Below are 24,988 nucleotides of genomic sequence, written 5' to 3'. Positions count from 1 at the left end.
AACCTCCGTAACCGTAGCAAATGTAAAGCCGTTGGAAAGCTGAAATTTGGCAGAAAAACAAAATTAATTACTTCGAATTTTGAATGCCATAAATCAATGTAAGTGTAGCTCATATGGCGTCAAGTTTCGCAGCTGTTGCCAAATATAAGGTAATAACGTTGCACCACTTTAGACATCTAAGGAGGTTCCAAAAAGTATTTCGTTGGCTTATAGGCCATGTTTAACCAAAAGAGATGATTTATGACAAGCAAGCTTAGAATAGTTTTTCGCCATTTTTTATGTAAATACCAGCTGTGCGGTCTCGTTTGCGGTGGAATGAAGAAATGATCACGTCACCTATTAGTAGACATAAAATGTCCATCTACTGCTTCAACTATTTATCGTAGCTTTGCCACTCAAGTATCCACGATTGTATTACCTTCCGAAAATAATAATTTTTGAATTTTACCGAGTCTCATGGCTGGCGTTACACCAAATGGGATGGGACCTAATTGATGAGGCATTATAACTACAATTATATTCCCCATCGATTATAGCCTCCAATCAGTTCTCTACCACCTGTCTCGTAGTCTTGGTGTTTCGGGTTCCAGTGCATCAAATGGTACTTACGAAATTTGAACAAAAAAATCAAACTTGCCTGGGTACGTAATACATGTTCCATTCAAACGTTCAGTTCAGCCACACTATGAAAACTATGAGATTGAAGATGATTCTCCCAAAATAAGCCAGACATGGGCTGTGTGTTCTAAGACCCCGTTCCTTCATAAATACAAAGCCATTCAATCATACTTCTCGAATTTAGCATTTTATTTTTACGAAATTCTTGCACAATAAATTCTGTTACAAACCAATCAATACGATCGGGTGTCACAATATTGCTTTTTTGCCGATTTCGAAATGTTTTATTGTTTATAGAAAAAAACACTGTGCTTGTTAAACGCCTCCTATCATAGTTGTTCGATTAAACAAATCAATTGTTAGTGACGACAGAAATACCGGAATACTATTCGGACCAATTAAGGTTTTCTCAATGAAATCGCTAATTGAATTCGAGTACACCGATTCCATCAGAGAAATGTCGCTATCATCGCTCATCTTAAAAGTTAGATATTCGTCGGGTGATTCAGCGTACATGCTAGACAATCTGAAATTCGTAGTCAATTCGTGTTGTTGATGCAAAACTGGGGCAAAAATAAGTGGAAAATGCGAACCTGTAAATATTCCCATGTTGTTTGTCAACCTTAAATCCAAACAAGAGATAGCATGCGTCACGAAATTCGTTTATGTTGGTACGATAGGAGTCGGTTATGTGTTGCTTTTGGCCTTCCAGTGATTTCACTTGTGCACGCAAATTGTTTACTTCTTTGATGTCGAACGTTAAGTTGGCTGCAGTGAACTCTTCATTGTCCGCTTCCAATTTACGATTCTTTCGCTTCAATCGCTCGACCTAAAAATGATACCCGTCAAATTGATGTCGATTTCTGTGGAACATTCGATCAGAAATCAATCAAATGCACACCCACCTCGGCCTGCAATTTTTCAATTTCATTCTTGTTATTCTCGTACGCCTGATCGGCTGGATTCATTGCCATATGCATCACCTAAACAAAATTTCGTTTTTGAATTTTACTGGCTACGTTTGGCATTGACTTGGTGTTCGTACCTTATATTTCGGTATATTGTAGGCATCCTTCATATTGGAATGCTCAAATAACAATTCCAACTCGTCTTTTCGACGACGTAAACGTTCGTTGTCGTCTTTCAATGCTTCCAATTCCTTGCGAACTTTTTTGTATTGCTCATTGGAGAATGATTCAACTGCAAAACAATTTGTGCCTCGGTCACAATTATGATTAACGAAAAGAGTATTCCGATTCTTACCATGATCTGGTGAATTTTTGGCAGATTGCAGTTCCTTTTCCAAGTTCGCACACATGTCCTTATAACCATTTACGGTTTTCTCCAGCATTTCCAAACGCAGTCGCATTTGCATATCCGTAACCGTTGTATCAGATCCTGAGACTGTGAAAAAATTCGATTGAATTAGAATCTACAGGAAAAGCTCCCAGATCTTGAACTCTAGACTCACTTGTTACATTCTTCTCGTAATTTTCTATCAGCTGCTTGTAACAATCTCGTTCGGACACAACTAACCGCAATTTTCTCTGCACTTTGTGAAAGCTTTCCCGATGATTCTTTAACAGAACTTGAAGATCATTACCGGATTTCGTCAGTGTAGCAATTTGCTATAAATAAACAAAAGGTCCAACGGTTAGTCTCGATCGAAGTGATCTCAACAATTTGGATCACTTCACCTTTTTCAGTTCATCCACCTGTCCGGCAATCGAATCTCTTTCGATTCGGAGCGAACCATTTTCGCTGACCAATAACAAATCCTTTCTGAGTATTTCTTCGATGCGTGATCGTAGATGACTCGGTGTCGCAGCCTCGGAACAATGATCGTTAGCCACTGCTTTAAAGGCAGCCAATTCTTGTTCGATGTATGGAATTTTGGCGTTACTGTTGACGACCTCTTCGGACAGTTTTTCATTGTTTGCTAGGCGCGTTTTCAAGTGCTCCACTTCCTCTTCCAGCAACAATTTGTCGCCAATGCATTTGTGCAGCTCCTTGTTTTCGCTCTGTAGTCGATTGTACTTCTTTTCCATGTCCGAGAGTCTGCTGGAATCACTCTCCAGACCCTAAACGAATTAAATTTGCAAATTGAAAATGTTTCGATGGCATGTCACCGAGCGAGCCAAACGAACCTTATACAACTTTTTCCATTCACTAAATGTGAGTATCTCTTCTTCAAGGGCTGCTATTTTTCGTTGGGCGGCTTCGAGTTGCTGCTTCTGGATGCCATATTGCTTATTCGTTTCGGCAAATTGTTGAATTTTTTCTTGCATCACAGTGGTGGACTCCTGGAGCTCTTCACACTTTTCTACCGCCGACGCATGGTTCTGTGGAGTAATAAAAAAACATTTCACTCAGGTTGTGACAAAGAGAAGCCTTTCTCACCAACCTTTTCCAAATCCTTGTACTGTCGCTGAATATTTGTTACCGCTCCACCCAATTCATGTTCAATTCTTCTGCATTTATTCTCCAGAGCTTTATTCGCCCTTTGTAGTTCACTCACCGATTCACTGTGATTTTGCTTGTCCAGCAACGATTGACTTCGCAATTTCGCCATTTCGGCATTCAACGTAGCCTCCCGTTTGCGTACAAATTTCAAATGTTTTTCCAGGTCGGCAATTTTCTCCGACTTCTTTTCTAGTTGATTTTCTAAGCCCTTTACTTTAACAGTGTAAAGTGATTCCATGTTGGAGTGTGCTGTTGCACGATTTTCCAACTCTTTCTTCAAATGAATTATCTGTGGAAAATGTAATGTTAATTCGAACCACTTTGCACTGTCGTCGCATCGTTACCTTGGTGTCGTTGTCAATTAGATCAGCCTTAAGCCGACGTATTTCCCATGGGCTGGTTGGAACCATTGTTTGGCTTCTATTCAAACTATCATCAGTCAATGTGATATCCAGACCCGAAACATTTTCCACCGAAAATTTACGCTTTTTTGAGTCTACGAATGAGGTTATGTTATTTTAGTGGCAATTTCAATTTTCTTGTAGTTAATCCCGAAATCATAGTTAACTTACGGGACTCATAACTATCGGCGGACAAATGAATTATGCTTTCGCTTTTGTAACGCTCGTATTCTCTGTCTCTACAACAAATGAATTCATTTTAAATTCCAACAAACATACAATTTCTGTGTCACGTACATGGTTGTTTTTACGTTCTCCATTTCGTGGTTTAGGGTGGCGTTATGTCACTGTTAAAGGTAATTTACGTGTCATTAGCAATTCTTCGTTTGATTCGACAACAATAAATCAGAAAAATAGTTTTAGTTCTCAAGACGATTCAAAATGCGCTACCGAAAAAATACACAAAATAACAAACGTCAGATGAGTCTCCGCAAACTCTACACACCGCTGTCTCCAGTGACGACTTCAAAATAGACTTGATGCATTTGGCTTGTAGTAGTAGAGAAAGGAAAAACGGCGCAATTTTTTAAATGTGAATTGTCTCGTTGTGGTTGCGAATTATCAATTGATGTTAATGAAAATAGTTATAGAGAAACATTTATTTAACATAAGTTGTTTAAATTAGACAGCATGTTGATCGATCCAATTATGGACATCGTCGTTACAAACAATCGAATTCAATTAATCTGTTTACCGTTCAACATAAGTACACAATGATGGAATTTGTTTATGTACTGTCCGTTTGACAAGAGGATCGCCACGGTTCAGCAGGGGTTTTTGAACATTTGTTTTTTACACGTTGGCACACGTGCTCTCAGATTCAAGATTCTTTTTACGAAGGTTACGCTGATTATACTTTGTGAAAAAGGCCATACCTTGCAAATATGTCACATCTTGGACAGAATTTGACACTGCAATATCTGCAACATGAAAAAACTAAATGTTCGAAACCCCCTGAAACCCCGTGCTTCCACCTACGTAATATACACAAACTAGGTGAGCCAATCTTAATTTATATCAGAAAAATGTCGGTCAAAATTAAACGACGTGAATATGCAACGGTAAGGAAAGAGCGAAAATGAGATGTGTTTTAGATTCATGTACTGTAGAAGCAGCAAGACGAAGGAACGGATGGCTGCTTTTAGTTGTCTAAAAGTGTATTGTCAACGGAGCGATAATCACTGATTGCAAAGATTGCTGGGTATTAGCATGATCGAATTAACCCAGCTGTAGGTCCGATACTCAAGGTACACTCACCTTAAAATAGTTAACAAGAAAATCATGTCTTTGGTTATACAATACACAGGCCTCTGTGCACGAGGTGCAAGAATATTGCTAACGTATTTTTAGGTGAGTGTATCGTGTACGTTTCCTCTATATCTTAACATCATAGATGAAAAACAAAGAAGTTATGTAGACCGATCAGTCTACATGACTTCTTTGGTGAGAAAGTTCATGTTTTGGTTCAAATTCGCTTCACTTCTTCCATCCACCGAAAACTGGTGTCAAATGTGGTTCCGAAAAATTTCATTTGAAGTCGATCAAGCTTTAAGAACTCTATTTGGACATAGATTGCTATTAGATTCTTAAAAAATTTCTTGATAATAAAGAATTTTAAAATAAAGACGAAAGGATCTACTCAAAGTCCGAATACGTTACGTAGCTTATTGCATTGCATTTTGTTGAAAATTAAAACTAGTAGAGTTGGTCTTTTTTTAAAATAATTATGATTAGTTTAACTTTGTCCAAATTTCACGTAAACACTCAATTATTGGCAGAATTTACCAGTTTACGAAAAGTAATAAGATCTGGAGGTGTTTTATGGTAAAATGTATGTTAGAACATATAAAGAAAAAGATTAGTTTCAATCTGTCGAGAAGCATATTTGCGTTCTGTCTAAAATAGAGAAATGTAACGAGGACAGCCATACTATCCTCCCAAACTACAAATCTCCCAGTTTGAAACTATCCCTAAAACTGTTTTCCGACGGCACTATCGTAATTGTTTGGAGATTAAATTGTTATTTTTCCACTAGGGATCATAGCCCTTGCCCTCGGCTCGGAATACAAACTCCCTCAAATCTCCAAACAAGGACGTTCAAAAAAGTAAGAGATTTGTTAACTCTCGATATTTTTTTCGTCTGTGCCTTTTTTTCAGAACATTTCCAAAACGTTTATGGTCGTATATATCAGCATTACGACTAAAGAATTTACAAAAGATCATTCCTCTGTCATTTGTTTTATAAATTAAGAATTAATTATACGACGAAGATATTCTTTTGTCGACGACAAACTGCTCCAATAGACTGGTAATTCTTTCACAATGAAGAATCAATTGAAGTATCTATCTGTTGTGTTTTCATTAAAATCAGACGTGATTCATATACACAGCACCGTTTTATAATTTTGCTGTATAAAACCATGATTCAAGTTTTAATGAGTCTTTTCACGGTATTTCCATTTACCTGTCTGCATATTGATTTGGAATTACCAATTATTTTGTTGTATGAAGTTTAATCAAAGAAATGAAAAGCATGCTAAAAAGGGTGTGTGTGCGTGCATATTTGGCATCACAATGTTATTTTTGTTGTTGTTATTACCAATTTTCTGTGAAAACCCACAACCACCATTTATGTATAACCGTTTTTGTTATATATACCGAACAATTCGCAATTATGTTTCGTTGGCTAGAACTTTTTTTTTCGAAAAATTTCATTTGAAGTCGATCAAGCTTTAAGAATTCTTAACGGACATAGATTGCTATAAAATTCATGAAAAATTTCTTGATAACAAAGAATTCTAAAAATTCAAAGTTTAAAATAAAGACGAAAGGATCTACTCAAAGTCCGAATACGTAGCTTATTGCGTTGCATTTTGTTGAAAATTAAAATACTTCAAACGAAAAGACAATAGGCTAAGCTCATAGATCCATATACATTTTCTCAATTTAAAAATAAATAAAATTTAAACTTCTAGTGAAAAATCATTTAGATAAATAAAATTCTTTCGTCTTTAAATCAGATCGAATGTCATAACTTTGTGCCCGGGCGAATTCAGTCATCCATAAGAATAAGCGAGCTATTTAGTGAAAAGTTTATTCAACGGTAAATCGCCGTCTCTTCAAACAGTCTTCATTGCTATGAACGCTCAGCGTCCAGATTCACTAGTCTAAGCAAGATACATTAAATTTGAGTTATGATTTGAAAATTATAATGGAAGCAGACAACTTTCCATTATATCAACCTTACAAACCACTCGAAAATGTTGATTTCTCCCCAAACCGAGCTTTACACTTCATACGAAAACACAATAGACGATTTTACCGACTAACCAAGAGCATGCATACTATACCTATATTGGAAGAGTATTTCTATATGTATTACGAACCCTAAAATTATATAAAGAATGTTTACGTTTTGTTCCCGTGCATAGTATATACACCTTACAATAACCCCGTCATTCGTTTCTCTTCAATCTCATCAAATGCCATCGTTATAATAGCAATATACGGACGCTAGATGTTCACTTAGTCCGTGTAGTTTTTTCTCTGAATTTGTGCCATTCAAGGTTGCTTGTTGATACAAATCAATAGAAAATAAAACTGGAGAATAAGAACAGGAGGATACGCTAAAAAAAACTCGATAGAAGTTTGTCCGGAAGTAATTGGAGAAGATTAAAGTTTTTGATTTAACTGATTCGACTTTTAGTACTAGAACGATAAAATCAACAATATTTTCCATTAAAAGCACTTAAAGGGTCGCTAGATTTTCTAGTCTTTAATTTCATGAATAACGAAGATTCAATTACAGAAAAAGATCAAACTCTATATCTAACGCTGACAGAATCACCTTCCAAAAGACATTGACCTCAATGGTTCGTATTCTGTGCAAAAAAAGAACACCTCGACCGTTCAATATAATCGGTCCGATTTCCAACATTAATTTTTCCGGATCTATATAGTGACAGTTTCTCAGGGAAAACCGAGAGTGTTGTGAGAGTATATTCATCCCCACTAAAAGAAAATTCAACAAAAAATAATCTCATCCAGGCTAGTGCTAGTTGTGCGAGTAAAAACATTGGGCTCGATGCAGTGCGTAGGCGGTTGTCGTAGACGTAGCCACCACGTGCTACTTTGTCTGCATACACAAGTCTTAAATCACATATATAATTTCCCCACACTTACAACAATACCAAAAAAATATTTTCATTTCAAATTCAATCAAGAAAAACCACACCACTGAAATAATACATAAAAATAAAACGAAAACGACATGCTCAACGTATGCACATAAATAATATTTGTAATTTATTGATTTGTTCAATATTTGTACATGGCTTTGTAAAGTTCAATTTAAGCAAAGTGGAAGTGATTTCGGAACCAGTGGGTTAATTTCATAACAAAAAGAGAAATTATAAATTTTCTTGCCCGGAACACAGCGTCGGTGTGCATCAGATGAAAATTCAATTAGTCTGACTGATTTTTTTTTCGGGATTACCTTAGTGAACAAAATTACGTTCAGTGTTGTTCTTTTGTCACCAACAAGTGTCCCAACAATCCGTAACTTTATTGGTTACAGTTTGCTAGTGAGCTTCACGTTTCGTACGTGAATCCAATTTTAAGTTTAAGTTTAAGTTCAAAGTGCAGAAAAGTATGATTGCAGAATCAATTACGGAATAATAAACCTAACAGGTAAGCTGGGTCGAAACGAAAATACATAAATCGGGTATTCTCAGGTATATGTGTGAACTTCACCTAGCCACAGCGAACGGGCAGTCGTAGTTGCAAATATATATATATGTATACACACTGTGCATAACAAAATAATTAAAACTCATATTATTCATTTTGTGTGTATTATACCTTGGAAAATGTTTCCAAGTTTGCCTTTATTGATTTTTCGCCGTTCCTTTAACACTCTTTTTTACTGGTTTTACGTTATAACATCGTTTTGAATCAAATGCGTTTTTCTTTATCGAGAAAGAATATAATTGGCACCAAAGTGTAGCATTTCAAATGTTTTCGAAAATAATTTGCGATTGAAAGTCTATATCTGGCTGTGAGAGTTTGTGTATGCTTGGGACGATTTTTATTTTTTTTTTCTTCATCTTCTGTTTCCCTTTTTTTTCAACATGGAAACGTGATAGATGTTGATATTATTTGTTGCTTGCTTTTGTCCGAAGTGACTTTTTTATTCAAAAAAATAAGAAAATCTTTTCGAGTTATATAAGTAATTTTCGTTGTAATATCCTTTCCTTTTTGATAACATGTAAAAGGTCTGTTATTTTTTCGACGTTGCAATGAATAGAAATGATATGAAAGGTATATGGAAAACGGATGGACGGTACTGGTGTATACAACACGTATAAATTTATCAAATTGGAAACTGGTTACGTATGATTAGACAGGTGCGTCGAATACTTTGTTATAATAAAATGTCTTTTAAAGTTCAATCTAGGAGCTCAATATTTTCCTAGTACATTTGGCGATTGTAAGACAGCCCTAGCCAAAGCTCATCGCTTATTCTTGTCGTCGTTTTAGTTAGGAGATGAGTAGACTGTCTATAAGATTTTTATCGTCCGCAATTTCTCTTATGATTATCTTATATACCATATCGTATAAACTACTACTAAATGGCCAGCCTTGTGTTCTCTTATATGAATAAACTTCATTTTAAAAACTGAATTTAAGTGATTACAATGAAGATTTAGTACTACATTCAGCTATGATAATTTACACTGACAATGAGCTTTGTTACTCTATCCAAACGTAAAACTTTCACCTGCAAAACAAAAAGGAAAGCTCAATGGTTCAGCTAACGGCTGCTGCTATACCTAATAATATATGCGGCGCTCCGACACATGCCGCTATGTATTCTGTTCAAGCATACGGGTATATAAAAGCAAATAAAAAATACGGTAGATACTGAAAGTCATGGAATGGGAAACTGCTAACTATACCATACAGCAGAATAATGCTACAGTCACTCACATTCAGGCTACTACGTAATAAGTTCGGTAAATAATTTTCGGTTAGTTAACCGGGCTAGTGCGATTAAATGATACCGCCGGAGGTTATTTACATTTCTCTGTAACCTTTCGCTTCTACCGTTTTCTCATTAAATAACCCTTGGATTACTATCAATTCATTTATAACATTGCTAATGCTCAATAATATCATAAATATGTGAACTCGTGAAATTACTAGTTTTTTTTTCGAACACATTTTCTCACATTTAATATTTAATCTTATTCAGCACACGGACGGTACCTTGTTTTTTCCCTTACCAAGACATGCCGGGTAATGTTACATTAAAGGCATGGATTATTATTGAAGTGATATATGATTTTTTAAAGTAAAAAAAAACTTTTCATATTTCTAATGCATATCACATATTGCTTTGGGGTTAGCCTTGTCAAATAATGAAAGAGATGAATTACAGTACAATAACAAGAAAAAAGCGATAAATTACTTCATCATTGTCTTCTGCCATAACTTACACATAAATACTAGACTGTCATTTTCAATGGAAAAAGAAGACCTTACGTTTACCTTTGCGAAATAAGTGTGTTTAATCTGGAATTACATTAAACATCTCTAAGTGTGGCTATGTTTCTATGTCATAGGTTGAAAATTGTATGAAGTAAAAGATTTTCTATGTCAATCTGTGGAAAGATCAAAAGAAGTAATAGATTCGATAATAATGGTTTACTCATATAGTCTGTCAAAGGTTAAATGTATCCTTCTAGAGTTGTTCACGACAAAGTACCACAACGAAAAGGAGATCAAAAATCCGTTTTATTTCTCAAACTATCGAACACATCATTATTGAAAGCTCTTCTAATGATATTAGGATGTATATCTTCAGTACACATAGGCAAATTTATTCCTCGTTTATCAGCTATTTCACTGTTTACTTTAAACAACGTTTGTCGTAATGCTTCACATGAAACGAGTTCAAACATTTCGTTAAACCTGTACATACAGGGGATTTATGCGTAGACCCTTGTGAAGCGCAGAGACTTTACGTTTTACTCAATCGCGACAAGGCGTGTGAGAATATTATTTGGTTATATTGAACGAGCCAACGAGCATAGAATTAAATTCGTTAGATTTCCATTTTAGCATTTCTGCGAACTTCGATTATCCGTCAATGGAAGACAATAGAATTCTATTGGCGGATGATCGACATTTTACAGTATTTCGTAAGTAAATCACCAACGTAATTATCGAGTCTTTTATTTGACATACATACCTTCAAACGATGAATACAAAATCTATTACCTCATTAGTACTGTCACATATTTAAGCTTATCAGTCAGAATTTAATGCTATGCTCATTTTTCATTACCGTCAAGAATGTCGTCTGCAAACGTTTAGAATCCAATATCTCTAATATTTGTCCGGGTCAACATAATTGATCATAAGGAACATGGTTGTAAATTTCACATAAAGACAACGAAATCAATTCGACGATTGTTAAATGCTTTAACAACAGCAAACAGAAATTTGGTTCGATTTTGTGGAATTTCCCTCTTTGCGAAAATATTTCCTAATAAATTTATGTGCGGCTGAATTAGGTGGATTCTGGTGGGTGGGAAAATTATTGCGTTTTGAAATAAAAAAGATTCACAACAAAAATATGTATATAACACTGCGTTGAATTAAAAATACTCCTTTGATTTGTTTTGGAAAAACAAACTTGTTCAATTCGATTATACATTTTCTTTATTTCTGTGTATGGGTGTCTGTATACGAATCGAATATAGCTGATATTTAAATTTATTTATTAGAAAAATATAATTTCCAGAACACGTTTTACGGACTATGTACTTAGCCAGAATATTTAAGTGGAAATAATGGCTACAACAACAAAAACAACAAATCATAATCAAAGTTTCGTAAACAAGTGTCTGGATGGTGATTCATTCGACAGTTTTGCACAAAGTAGAAGGTAAATATTTTTAATGAAAGATGCTTCTTCTGTTGGTATATTATGTATATAAATCGAGAGAATTTTATGCTACCACAACAACAGTGTCCTTCAAATTCGCTTAGTAAAAGTTGCCTTTTGTTATGTGTGGCGACTATTTCATTGAATTTGTTCGTTATGCTAGGAAACATTAGAAAGCTTAGTTCAAAAGCTTTTTGATAAGCTAAAAACATTTGAATTTTTCGTAATTCACGCGCAATACTCATACTCAAAATATATGAATTTTACCATTCACTTTAGATCGACGAGGGCTGCTAGCTTGGCATTACCGAATAATGCATTCGTAGAATTCCTAGATGACAGCCCAGTGAAAATTGTCAAGCACTTCAATCTGGCACCACCATCGGCATCTTCAATTAACATAAGACGACATTCATCGCACCATTGTCCGATCATTGATAAAGTATCCGAAGAACAAAAATCTTTACAAACAGTGCCAGTGTTGCCGCAAGTACCAACATCCCAACCTCCGCCCGTACCGAAACGCACATTCAAACCAGCATTTGACAATTGTAACAACTCAAATGAGCCGTCGCCAAATGAGGAAGTTACACGGAGAAACTCTAAGAAGACTTTAAAGAAACAGAAAAGTCGAAAACAATCGGAAATCTCATTTTCAGCTGAATCGGATGACGATTTACTTAGCAATGAATCGGTCTTTGAAGATTTGCCAAGGGGTGATATGCCGATTTTTGAAAATTCTAAGCCATTTCTCAGTTCGAATCGATCGTCAAGCGATTCAAACAAATCTCAGACAACGATTGACACCGGTTACATATCTTCCAATGAGAATGACCGCATGTTTTTTGGTGGTTCGGACAATTTCAGAAGTCGATTTTCGTCAGTTGAAACCCAATCATCGCTTGATAGTAACTCGGATATGAAAATATCGCCAGTATCCAACCAACAAGTGGCCAATCAATATTCAAGAAACTTTTACAAATCGAATGCAATCAATCAAGCACTACCCAAAGTTAATGATGGCAATTTCCGATCCCCACCAATTCCATTGCGGAAACCGAGTTCAGTCCCGAAAATTCCACCACCGGTCAATATTTCAACGAGACCCAGAAATATTCCACCTGTTCCTCCAGTACGTTCGCAGATATCATTGGATTCAGCTAAAATGGCTAGAAATTCCAGCAGTCACCCTAACACCAAAATTTCGCCGAACGGATGCAACAATGCTAGAAGTGTAACTAAGCCGCAAATTCACCATCCGAAATTGTGCAGTCGTCAGGATTCGAGTGTGTCAAGTGATAGCTATTCGATGACTTCAAGTCCTGGTTATAACAATAAGAGCATGGAGGCACCACTGTTACAGCATGCTAGTAAAATCAATAAATCTGTTATGCGTCATCAGGATTCGTCAGACAGTTTTGGCATGACCTCAAGATACAATTTTACGGGACGGCCTAATGTTCGTCAGGATTCCAATGTGTCAAGTGATAGTTTTAGTCAAACGTCTAGCCCTGGATATAATACCAAACTCATGGATGCACCATTGCTGAATCATGCAGCTATTAAACTGCAAACAAGTAAGTTTATACTTTCTCACTTTGATCCACTGTTTGCTCTCTCTTGTTTCGTGTCCTCAAAAATTTTACACCTAACTTTACGAAAACTGCAGATATCAATAAAGTAGCAGTGGCAAAGCAACAACGGAAAGGTATTGAAGATATAACAGATGAAATTGCTGAAATCGTTCCCACCTCACCCATAACAAAAAGTGCTTCGACTCCAGCGAGTCTTCAAACGATCGTAAGGTTTCAAAACGGTTCAAATATGTCATTGCAACACAAAGTAAGAACTTTTTATCCGAGCCTGTGTAATGGAATCCTAAATTGAATCTTTTCGCATAGATTATGAAACGACGCAAAAGTTCGAATCCTTATGTGACCAGAGGTCGTTTACAGTTCCGGATGCTTCAGATCCTGTTGAATGCAGTCGCACTACTAGTCATAGCCGGCGGACTTGCAGCATATTTCAAGGCTTACCCGACCGTTAAGTTTGTGAATAAAACCATTATTGCACAGCCAGGATATCCAACGGAAGAAGTTAAGGAATCATCGATAATGGGTTCGTTGCTTGTTTTGTTCGATTTGATTTTTAGCCCCGTACGAAGTACTGGGGGCTTATAAGATTAATATGCCGTTTGTAACACGTCGAATTGGAAGCAGACAGTAAGGGCAAAGCATTTGGTTATGTTCATAGATGACGAATCCGCAATAAAAAAAATGTCCGTCCGTCCGTCTGTCTGTGACCCCTCTAGCTTGAGCAAATCACAACCTTTTTTCAAAATTCTTTTTTTCCCCGATTGGTATCGACAAAAGTAAGGTCAAGTTCGAAAATGGGCATGGTAGGGTCGGCCCTTCCAGAGCTAGGGCCCTATAGGTGTTTTTCAGTCTTTCGACGATATCTACCGAAATACGCACGCAATAGCTGCTTGTGATATATCAAATGAAAGGTATTGACGAGTAGAACAAAATTGCTGAACATTGTTTTTGTGTAGGATGCAACGCGAGCTTGTTGAGAGGGCTCAATGGTCGTTACTCGGCCCTAAGTGTTTTTTCCACATAAATCGAGTAAATCTCATCCGATTTTGCCAGATTTAGTTTTTTATGGAAGGTAATTGAATACCGAAAAGAACGTGTCGAAAAAAGTTTCAAATTTGGGCCCTTGGACTAAGGCCGCTACTCGGCCCTAAGTGTTTTTTGCACATAAATCGAGTAAATCTCATCCGATTTTGCTAGATTTTGTTTTATTTGAGAGATAATTGAATGCCAAATAGAATGATGGCAAAAAAAGTTTCAAATTTGGGCCCTTGGACTAAGGCCGCTACTCGGCCCTAAGTGTTTTTTCCACATAAATCGAGTAAATCTCATCCGATTTTGCTAGTTTTTGTTTCATTTGAGAGATAATTGAATACTTAATAGAAAGTTGGCAAAAAATTTTGGGTTTCTAAAATAATATCGTAAATTGTTGGTTTTATTTGAGAGGTACTTCGTACGGGCTTTCGTAATTGCGCTATGCGCAATTTTAAAAATGAACACTTTCAGTAAATTTGACCATGCCCAACTTGACTTTCATTTTGGTAACAGACGCATTAGAGGGTTGTAGACGTATTAGGGTTCCGGGCGTATTACGGCTACGGACGTATTATGGTTACGGGTAGAGGTGTGCGCCGATCTTAAAATAGTCGGCGGCGGTGCGCCGACTGGTAAGGGATCGGCGGCGGCGCGCCGAGAGAAATTTATAGTCGGCGGCGGTGCGCCGATCGGCGCGCCGATAAATTTACAAAAAATCTAAACTTTCGAAAATAATGCAAAAACATTTGAAAAAGCGTGCGCAATCCTTTTTACGAACACTGAATTCTTACAATCTTGCGATCTGAATACCACTTATACAAAGGGAATCAACTGAGACGTATCTCACCTTTTATAATTTAAATGTACAATCATTGACCTTTTATTTTAAAAACATCTGATTTAAGAGCAATGTCGAGAGCAATGTACACTCCGACCCCGATGAAAATATTTTTTTGATAATAATAACAATTGCGTATGGTTATTGTTCAGCCAGGAGGACACATTTTTAAGTGACAGATTCAGCTACCATTTGCTGATATAGCTAGTGAAGGTACTTTTACATGGTATTGGAATGACCTAACACTAGGAACCACATGCTTAACGTGAATTCCGAACCACGCCTTCTAAGTATTTTACACTCTGAAGGATTTTTTGATGATAACTTTTCATTTGCATTATTTTTGAACAAAAATGGCCTCATCGTTTGGTGCCAAAATATAATAAGTTTTGATAGCCACTGGAATTGTCCAGATTGATGTAGTGTACTCTGAGAAAACTAAAAACTACTAAAATTTGTATTGTATTGTAATTTGGTATTTTTTGAACTTTTGTGTTTTCTCGGAGTAAACTGCATCAATCTTGACAATTCCGGTGGCTATCGAAACTTTATGTATTTCGGAACCAAACGATGAGGCCATTTTTTAAAAAAATAATTCGAATGAAAAGTTATCATCAAAAATATATTTTCATGGAGGTCGGAGTGTAGATTACTCTTAATGAATCCAAGAATGATTAGTGAGTTTGCGTAAATGACATATAAGCTATAAGTCAACTTATAATTTGGAAATTTTAAGTCACATCTTCATACTAGGTGTTCTGCAGGTTTTTTTTATTTCCAACTTATATGTCATTTACGCAAACTCACTAATCATTATCTTTCGATTTATGCAATAACCGTTCCCGTTGTCTTCAGTCCATCTTCGATGTAGAAGTGAGATCGTAGTAGAAGGTTTTCGCAAATAAGAGATTAAGATAAACTTCAATTTATAAGTAATAAGTGTATTAGCTGTGCAACATATAGAAAATTGACTTATAAATTAAGAGAGGTAAACATTTGCTCAAACCTTGTACTCAGGCACACGCTTTTGTATAGAAATTTCAATTTAAGTTTATAGTGCCGCCTATTAAAATGGCTGAAAGCACTAAACGTATAAAATTTCGGTGTGACGAAAATACAATCGGCGGCGGCGGCGGCGTGAGCTATTATTTTTCGGCGACGGCGCGCCGAAAATTTAACAAAAAATCGGCGGCGCGCCGGCGTAAAATCGGCGGTGCACACCTCTAGTTACGGGCTAAATAGGATTACGGGTCGTACGGGGCTAAGTCGCAGCAAACGCTCCGACTGTTCTGATGCCTTGTTTTTTATTTATTCGATAATACATCCGTTTCATCAATCAGGACGAAATCCCGCACCCGGTGTTTGTCTACCGATAATCGTCAAGTTTTGCGAAAATGCTCCTTATAATTACACAGTTTTTCCAAATTACATTGGACACTTCGGTCAACTTGATGCAGACGAGGTGAGTTGAGTTGAGCTGTTACGTACTCCATACCCTTCGTAGAGTTATTCTGTGTATCCCTTTTGGTTGACTCTGGTTGACCCTTTTGTTCATTTAGCTAGAGAGAGAAAAAATGAATTGAGAAGGGTCGACCTTTTTGCTGTGATCAATAATTTAAATTCATTTTATTTAATTCTATAAAGGAACTGGAAGCATACGAGGCACTGGTTGATGTAAAGTGCTACGAATTGGTATCACTCTTTTTATGTTCAATTTTTGCACCAAAATGTGGTTCGACTGGGTGAGTAGAAAACTGTTTGTCACAAATTAGCGACATTTTTCCATAAATTGCTTGCGTACGTAGTGGGAGATGGTCTTATCTTTGTGCTATTTGTAGACCCTAGCAAATATTTATCTAATTATTATCACTAACTATAGCGCTGCTGTTGCACCATGCAAATCGTTATGCATTGGTAAGTCATTTAGTTTTTATAAATAATACAATTTCCTTAATGAAACACCCACTGACGATGCCATTTACTACTCCTTCATTTCCGTAGAAACAACTCATCGCTGTGGATTTTTCTTCGATGTTTTTGGATTAGGACTGCCGGATTATTTGAATTGTAAAATTTTGACTGATAGCAATGACCCAGACGTGTGCATTGGCTTTAAAGAGGTGCAACAAGCGAAGATTCGAGCTCAAAGACCAAGTAATTGATGAGAAACCACCATAATAGAGTTGAGCAAATTTAAACCTCATTCGTTTGCTTTATGTACATGCAGCGTGCTCGGGGTTTTTGTGCGACAAAAAGAGATGCATTCCGTCAGATTGGAAGTGTGATGGCCATGTGGACTGCCAGGACCAGTCTGATGAATCAGACTGTGACGCGTGTGGTGCCGGAGCTATATACTGCGGAGAAAAGAGATGTATGAGCCAAAAGCATGTTTGTGACGGTATAATCGATTGTCCGTACGGCCAAGATGAACGAAATTGCAGTAAGTTATACCAAGCAACACACACCTCCTACATAAATATGAGAGAACGTTGTTTGTGATGTGGTCAATTTGTTCATTGTAATTCGAAAATATTTTTTAGTTCGTCTCAGCGATCGTTACGGTGACATTGGGAAGGGTACTCTTGAAGTATACAAACCAGATATTAAACTCTGGGTCCCAGCTTGCATAAATGATAATTGGGACCACTCAACGTCTCCTTCGACAGTATGCACTATGCTCGGATACAGTTCAGTCAACTCAAGTAAACTGATAATGCGAGAAACCAAACTACCGATGTCGTACAACAAAGACACGCAAGCTATGTGGCGAAGTTCTCAGAAGAAGCACTCGAACATATTGAAACAGTTCAACAGCTGCCCGGTCAACGGAAATTATCAAACTGTCGATTTGACTTGTACCAATTATGGTACGTCCAGTTCGGAACAAAGCTTTCGTTGCAATACCAATAGTTAAATTAAACTTTTGTTTACAAACAGAATGTGGAAAGATTCGAGCGAGAAAACATCGCACAAGAACAAGAATTGTGGGTGGTACAGTTTCTAGTCCAGGTGATTGGCCATTTATTGCAGCTATTCTCGGTGGACCGGAAGAAATATTTTACTGTGCCGGTGTTCTAATTTCCGATCAGTTTGTTTTAACCGCATCACACTGCGTAGGAAAGTAAGTCACAAAATTGTGTGCAATTATTAAATTGAATTTTTACGATGTATTTAAACCTTGCCAGTCACACCTTACGAAATATCAACGATTGGACCATTCAATTGGGGATTACCAGAAGGCATTCGCACTCATACTATGGTGAAAACATGAAAGTTCGACAAGTGATTCCTCATCCACAGTATAATTCAGAGATAATTCATGACAACGACATAGCACTGTTTCAGGTTTTATTCCCCATGACTTTCGTCAAAATTGTTTTTTACGATTAAGTCACCATTTCAGCTGGAATCAAGAGTGGCGTTTCACGAACATTTACTGCCAGTTTGTTTACCACCTTCTGGAATGAAAGAATTGAAACCGGGAACATCGTGTACGGTTATCGGCTGGGGTAAAAAGGAACTCAAAAAGGGTAAGCTATTTCCATCGCATTCGTCTATGACAATTATTATCACCAATTTGTCTTTTATTTTTTACTTATTCCGTTCAGGGAGCGCAGCCTATGAGCCCACAGTGAATGAAGTGCAAGTACCAGTTCTGCACCGTGATCTTTGCAATGATTGGCTAGTTCAATTGAATGTCACCGAAGGAATGATATGTGCCGGTTACCAGGAAGGAGGAAAAGATGCCTGTCAGGTTAGTGTGAATCGAGCGATTATTTTTTGTTGTTGTAGAAATAGAGATGGGGGAGCTGAGCAAGGTCGAAAACAGAAAATCAATTTGTAGATATTCTCCCTTCACCAGCTAGGGCTCAAGTACAATTAGTCAGTAATTATTAAAGGGCTGCAATGAATGGTTCGACTACATGAAACTTTTATCTTATTTACCTTTTGCCGGTCTTCGATCTTTGTAAAACCATTGGTCCATGCGCCACAGTTTCTATAACAGTCACCGCGTTTTTCTATCACATGAAATTTTGTGTAACGATTAATTGTTAGTGATGTGATGTGATGCAGAGAAACTTTTAAGCTTTTTTCAGTGCGGGGGCCGCTTTATGCAGGGGCCCAATTTTTTCTAGTAATGAGCCCTTACATTACCCTTTAGACTAAGAACACTAGGGGCCCACTGCGGGGGATTTGTTAGAGAGAGCAAGGTCAACTGGGGGGGACGAGACAGGGGCCTGCGGGGGATTTGTCCCACGAGCTTGTATGTTAGAAGTGTCTCTGATGTGATGGCATCCGATGTTGGAAAAGTCAACTTTATGCAATTTTGCTTTAGGATTTAATTGGTATGAACACTAATCTAAGACCCTACCATTAAAACGAGCATCCAGAAATACCGCATATCTTGCCACAGCTACGCTTTCTACTCGCAATAATCTCTACAACTTTCCTCTTTGTGAATTTCAATTAATTGACCGTTGTTATTACCGCAGTGAATTGCTAATTGTAAAATCAATTTCCGAAAATAGGGTGACTCAGGCGGACCCCTTTTGTGCCGCGATCCAAACGACCGAGAACGCTGGTTCGTCGGCGGTATCGTGTCTTGGGGAGTGAAATGTGCTCACCCTAAGCTACCGGGTGTGTATGCCAACGTACCCAAATACATTCCATGGATACTTCAACAGATGCAAAAGTATTCCAACGTAAACATTTATGATAATGACAATAAATAAAATTAAACTAAAAAAAAGAAAATAATTTTTAAGAGTCCGAAAATGTGACAATAAAATTTTTATTTTTGAAAATAAAAATATTGAAAAAAGCTTTAAGGAAAATGCTGAGATTTTCACGTTATATTGTAAACCTTTTATCAATTATAATTAGTAGAAACATAAAAGAAGAAACAAAGACAGAGAAAAATTATATTTTTCCTTTTACAACAATAAAATTCTGTATTGTCAAAATAGTCAATTGAAGCCCTCAATTTATTAAAATCAAGTGATTTTTAAACTCGTGATTATCAACTAGTCATAAAATATTATCAAATGATCGGTTTAACTATTCCGAAGCATCAGTGTATAATGGGTTTCTTAGTCATCCTAGATATTCAATTACCGTGAATTTGTAGCGATTGATTTATGTCAGAACAGTTGACGTCAACCGAATTCGTGCCTCAGGATGATTTAGCTGCTTCACCAGCTGGTAACAGTCATACAATCACATTACCAATGCGTGTTTATACAATGCGTGTGTGACAGTGTGGCTATAATATCGTATGATCAAATCAACTGGTAAAACAGCTGAACAGAACCTAGACACAAATTTTGATGACACTAACTGTAATTTAAAATTAATTTTTATTTTTGATAAAAAGACACTATGTTCGAAGAAGCCAAATTAAATTATTGCTAAATGGAAGAGGCGAAGGTATAGATTGTTCTTCTGTTCAACATTTTCCCATTACTAAAGTACAGTTTTTTTTAGGGAATTTTAATTCTGAAAGTTTTGAAAGTCCAAAAAAAAAATTTTTTCTCGGAATTTTCAGAATTAAAGTTCCTAATAATAAGCTCTCCCTGGTGAAAAATTTAAAATAAAATTCTAAAAACTTTTGAAGCTGCTAAATTTTGTTTTCCTCTGTTAACCTTTATTGAAAAACCATATCAAGAAACAAACAAGTTGATGAGAATTTAGTTTTCAGTGAGAGAAAAATTTTAGCTATCAAATGACATAAAATGGCTGGGAAACCCATTAAAAAACATTTCTGTTATCAATAGTAAATTAATAAATTGAGCTTGTAAATGCATTTTAAATGCAAAAGAAATTATATTGTGAAAAACTAAATTTTATACAAAGAAAATGAAGAGAAAATTTTTTAATTCTTATAAATTTAATGAACAAAACAAATATTTAAAATTAAAAAAAAGACAACAAAAAACAACAAGAACATTACAATCAATCAATCGTCTGTTGCAACGGGACTATATCGATTGACTGTAGATCAATTAAAAAAACAATCAATTAAAGTTAATGAGAAAAAGGTAAGGGTTTTTATATTTTATAATGAGGAGTTTAGGATCGTAAGTTTAAAACTATCATTTTAGCAAAGAAATAAATGGAAGGAATTTAAATTGAAACAGTAAACTCCAATATTTAAATAAAAACAAACTTGCATTAGGTTTTTAATTTTAATGTAAATTCAATGCTTGGGGACAATTCTGGAAAAGACGTCACAGACAATAAAAATAAGAGGTCACATAATCCAACTTGTCCCACACGTGGATATCGAATGTGGAACAAATTGGATTACACATGTAATCAGGATTGGATTGGATTGGATTACACAGTAAACCACAAAACAGAAAATATGTCGGTTTTCAAAGTTCCGTGTGTGTAAACTAAACATTCGAATAGGTGACTTCTTATTTTTTCTCGGACTGTATGATGACACATTCATTACAATAAATTTCTCTCACATTTTACGTATCTGACCATTCCCTACATTTTAATTAATTCAAATAATTTCGGAAAATTAATTTTCAGAGGCAATTATTTGAACAATAAAATCCAACCATACTTACGAATCATAGCGTTGTACTAATTCGTGAACACTGTTCACTGAACAGAATTATTTGGATTATAATTGGTTGGATCTTATAATTCCCTGATTGTACCGAAATCTTTTAAAACTCGAAATTTTGGCTTTCGGTTAACTTTCAAATTACTGAGTGTGCATCTCCCGTATCCCCTCTAAGACTTGTACTAGTAATTGGAATAGCTTTTCGGTTGACTATTAAGTTATTTTATGGTTTCGAAGGTATAGTAACCACTGAGCTAACTACGCTGTTAGAACAAAAAGGTGGGTTGTTTTAAACTCGACCGTATACCCTCCAGTTATTTTCTCAGTTGTTTATTCCTTCCAATGTTTGAATATTATTTCCTTTACATCAAACGTAGTATAGGTTATAGATAAATAAGTAAATGAACTATAGATAATAATTACTCCTTGCAGGCAAATTTGATTCAATTATTTTCTTTTGGTACATTTTGATTCAAAATAACACTAAAATGGTAACAGATGACAATAAAAAATTTATGGAAAATGGAAAACGATATACAAAATCAATTGATTTATGTTATCAGCAAACATGGACAATAAAATCTATGAAAAATTACTTAAAATAATTGAAAAAATGAAAATAATGAATACATAAATTGTTGTTCAAAATCAATGACATGGAATGTGACCGTAGATGGTAACATAAAAATATATTTATATGAATAACCAAAAAAATAATTAAATTTAGACAATAAAAGAAAAATGAAAAAAAATTAAATTAAATTGAGAAATAGAGGTAAACCACCTACTGATATAGAAAAAAAAACTATTTGATAGCTTCAACGTATACAAGAAAATTCTATATAGAAATTAGTCTCTAAAATTTAGCAACTAAGGTCAGCTTCTTGTTAAATGCATGGGTTTCAGCTTTAATTAAAACTTAGAGTTTATTGCAACAATCACTGAATCAAACATTACCAAAGATAAAAGGCATCATGATGGAGGATTCGATAATGATTAATTTATTCGATTCGGTTTTTTAGTGACAATCTGAATTTGTGATGGTTCCATTATCACAGTTCTTCTGCAGCCTTCAAGAAGTTATTACTTTACATTTTTACGTTTAACTACCTCCATATTTAGTTACCTCGTTACTTAGGAATGAAATCATTTCTTTTAGGTTTAAAAATGTCATTCTCTTGAAATGTTTTTTTTGTGGACAATGGACGCTGGATTCAACTGGTAAACCAATTTTTTAAAATAATATGTAGATCCTAATGGGGGACTGAAGCCTTGCCAAGTCATTTTTAATAGACGTAAAACTTGAAAATTGTTTTGTGGAACTTTATCCGACGTAAAACATGATCATTAGCAAAAAATGGTTTTATGGTATGTCTCCAAAATGCACCAATATTTTATACATACATTTATCGCGGCTGCAAACTGCCTCGGGCACATTTTAGGCAACTCAAAAAAATTTGGTAGATTTAGGGTCGTGTACCACCTGTACAAAAAATTAATTTTAGAACAAAAATCTGTTCATTACAGGGACATACCATAGCGTCGCAATCGTCAAAATTTCAATCGCCCATTGTGCATGTAAATCACTAACAAGTTTTATTAAAATTAGTCACACTGTACGACTGTTTTAAAGATTGATACTATCAGCAGAGAAATGCAATTAAACTACCATGAGTCCAATATCCAAAATTCAGACAAAATTTTCTAATTTTGAAATCAAAAATTTATTTGCATCTTTGTTTTGATTATCTGAATTTTACTGATGACTAATTTTAAAGACGAATACTAATTATAAACGAAAGGAAAAGGACTCGAATTGACCGCCATGTAGGTATATGTTCCAATCTTCCGCTGATGACACAAATTTATCTAAAACAATGGCTGAAACTATTGAAACACGCATCATAATTATACATTAAATGTGAATGTTGTACAACCAAAAAAAAAGAAAAAGAAAATTTAACCACAAAATGTGACAATGATACATAAGATATATCTAACTATAATAAATAAATAAATATTTTGTTAAAATGAAAACTTATCCGAAAAGGAAAAAGACACAAACTGTTCGTTTTAGATGAATGACAAAAAATATTATGATAGCATTACTATGAATATTGGATAAATTACACACACAAAAAATATTTAAAAAAAAAAATTATTGATATACAACAATACATTATTATAATACATATTATATAGAAGACACTGAGACGCACATAAAGTATTTCGTTTTCTTTCCGTTTATCAACGCTGCCTATCAATTAATCCGTTTCCTTATCATTTCGGTTGCTTTTATTGGTTGCATTTTCAGTTGCAATTTTTCAACAACAAAAACATTATCGTAAGAAAGCTTATGGAATGTGTAATAACTTGACAATCTTAAAAATAGAAATCGAGACACTTGTCATCCATGCCAAATGAGATGATGGTTCCGTGGTTTCTCTATTTCTATTTAGAAACTTTGTCGAATTTGTAGAACACTGAAAACAAAAATGTTAAGTACGAATATCAAGATGCTGAAACCTTCCAATGTTTCACCTTTGTTTGTGTCTTTATTTCAGTGTTCCTGCAATTCAAAAAATAGTGTAGCACAGTAATACAATATCTTGGTGTGTCAAAATACTACTCTGCGTAATACCTATAAATCATACTAATGTAATCAATGGTATTAAATAGAGTAGTATTTTGACACGCCTAAACATTCTATTACTAGGTGTTTTGTGTAATGAGAATTTCTCCACAATAAACACGTCAAACCACGAATTTCAACAAGTTCTCATACTTCATTTTACGAAAAATCCCTCTAGCTATTGGAAATGAAAATCCTTCCATGCAAAGGTATGAGACGGTATAAGTTGCGAATAGAACTTTTAACAATCGGAAATTGAGATGAAAATATTTACGCTGTAAGTGCGCTTTAGAATTTGAATTTCGAGTGACCGAAAAATGAACGAAAATGAATTGAAAAAGTAAATTTCAACGCTTCCGTATATGAGAATAGGACATTTAACGCTGCGTTAAAAACAACTTCTCACGTTCTTTATTGAATTTTCAGCGCACTTACGGCATGGATTATCATCAAAATGTATATGAAAGTTTTAAACCTGGCGCTGCAATAAGAGTTCGTAACATTTACCAGTCGAGTTTAATGCAATACTTGATCAGATTCGATTTAGTTTCAATTCAATTTATATTTTTTCAAACAAATGCTACGACATGTTTATCAGTTCTAAGAGCTCGACATTTTTTTTGTTGTTGTTGTGACAGCCGTTAGATTGTTGCAGGTGTTTTATATTCAGCATCTAATCGCACATTCTTATGTGCAAGACTTATTTAAAATTTCCAATCCTCAAATAGCTCCAGTCGAATGAATGTATTAGAACTAAAAGGCTCGAATGCAGGACATTACTGCTTTTTAAGGTTTCCACATTTTCCTTTTTTTTCTTTTTA

At 35.4% G+C, this 24,988-nt stretch overlaps 2 protein-coding genes across 5 annotated transcripts; one reads left to right on the top strand and one right to left on the bottom strand.

The window, feature by feature from the left end:
• Positions 1-786: 786 nt before the first annotated feature.
• Positions 787-3,977, bottom strand: LOC119073464 (mitotic spindle assembly checkpoint protein MAD1). 2 transcript variants are annotated; one of them, XM_037178969.1, is made up of 12 exons: positions 3,780-3,976; positions 3,654-3,721; positions 3,426-3,577; positions 3,023-3,370; positions 2,766-2,960; positions 2,316-2,699; positions 2,090-2,246; positions 1,882-2,022; positions 1,664-1,818; positions 1,524-1,601; positions 1,212-1,447; positions 787-1,144 (listed from the first exon to the last, which is right to left on the bottom strand). In XM_037178969.1, exons 1-12 carry the CDS (start codon positions 3,800-3,802, stop codon positions 934-936), a joined length of 2,148 nt encoding a protein of 715 aa, XP_037034864.1. In that variant the 5' UTR covers positions 3,803-3,976; the 3' UTR covers positions 787-933. The 2 variants fall into 2 exon arrangements, with proteins under 2 accessions (XP_037034864.1, XP_037034863.1); XM_037178968.1 differs by having other exon boundaries at positions 1,664-2,022; positions 3,780-3,977.
• A 3,645-nt stretch (positions 3,978-7,622) lies between these two features.
• Positions 7,623-19,746, top strand: LOC119073445 (atrial natriuretic peptide-converting enzyme). 3 transcript variants are annotated; one of them, XM_037178938.1, is made up of 16 exons: positions 7,623-8,231; positions 11,350-11,493; positions 11,773-13,070; positions 13,163-13,335; positions 13,395-13,611; positions 16,299-16,420; positions 16,603-16,700; positions 16,838-16,872; positions 16,960-17,112; positions 17,186-17,398; positions 17,499-17,825; positions 17,896-18,079; positions 18,144-18,303; positions 18,362-18,488; positions 18,567-18,712; positions 19,488-19,746. In XM_037178938.1, exons 2-16 carry the CDS (start codon positions 11,399-11,401, stop codon positions 19,689-19,691), a joined length of 3,552 nt encoding a protein of 1,183 aa, XP_037034833.1. In that variant the 5' UTR covers positions 7,623-8,231; positions 11,350-11,398; the 3' UTR covers positions 19,692-19,746. The 3 variants fall into 3 exon arrangements, with proteins under 3 accessions (XP_037034833.1, XP_037034832.1, XP_037034831.1); XM_037178937.1 differs by having other exon boundaries at positions 13,163-13,293; positions 18,362-18,712; XM_037178936.1 differs by having other exon boundaries at positions 18,362-18,712.
• Positions 19,747-24,988: the final 5,242 nt, after the last annotated feature.

Source organism: Bradysia coprophila, unplaced genomic scaffold, assembly GCF_014529535.1.
Source record: "Bradysia coprophila strain Holo2 unplaced genomic scaffold, BU_Bcop_v1 contig_138, whole genome shotgun sequence".
Lineage (NCBI taxonomy): Eukaryota > Metazoa > Arthropoda > Insecta > Diptera > Sciaridae > Bradysia > Bradysia coprophila.
This window is presented reverse-complemented; position numbering and strand designations above follow the sequence as displayed.

What these genes read in the sequence shown, in the direction of transcription:
- LOC119073445 (XM_037178936.1), top strand. Translation starts at nt 11,399, where the DNA reads ATGGCTACAACAACAAAAACAACAAATCATAATCAAAGTTTCGTAAAC. An exon ending in CCAAGATGAACGAAATTGCA is followed by an intron (nt 17,399 to 17,498) that starts GTAAGTTATACC and finishes AATATTTTTTAG; the next exon opens with TTCGTCTCAGCGATCGTTAC. An exon ending in TTTGACTTGTACCAATTATG is followed by an intron (nt 17,826 to 17,895) that starts GTACGTCCAGTT and finishes GTTTACAAACAG; the next exon opens with AATGTGGAAAGATTCGAGCG.
- LOC119073464 (XM_037178968.1), bottom strand. Translation starts at nt 3,802, where the DNA reads ATGGAGAACGTAAAAACAACCAT. An exon ending in GAGAACGTAAAAACAACCAT is followed by an intron (nt 3,722 to 3,779) that starts GTACGTGACACA and finishes CATTTGTTGTAG; the next exon opens with AGACAGAGAATACGAGCGTT. An exon ending in AGTACAAGGATTTGGAAAAG is followed by an intron (nt 2,961 to 3,022) that starts GTTGGTGAGAAA and finishes ATTACTCCACAG; the next exon opens with AACCATGCGTCGGCGGTAGA.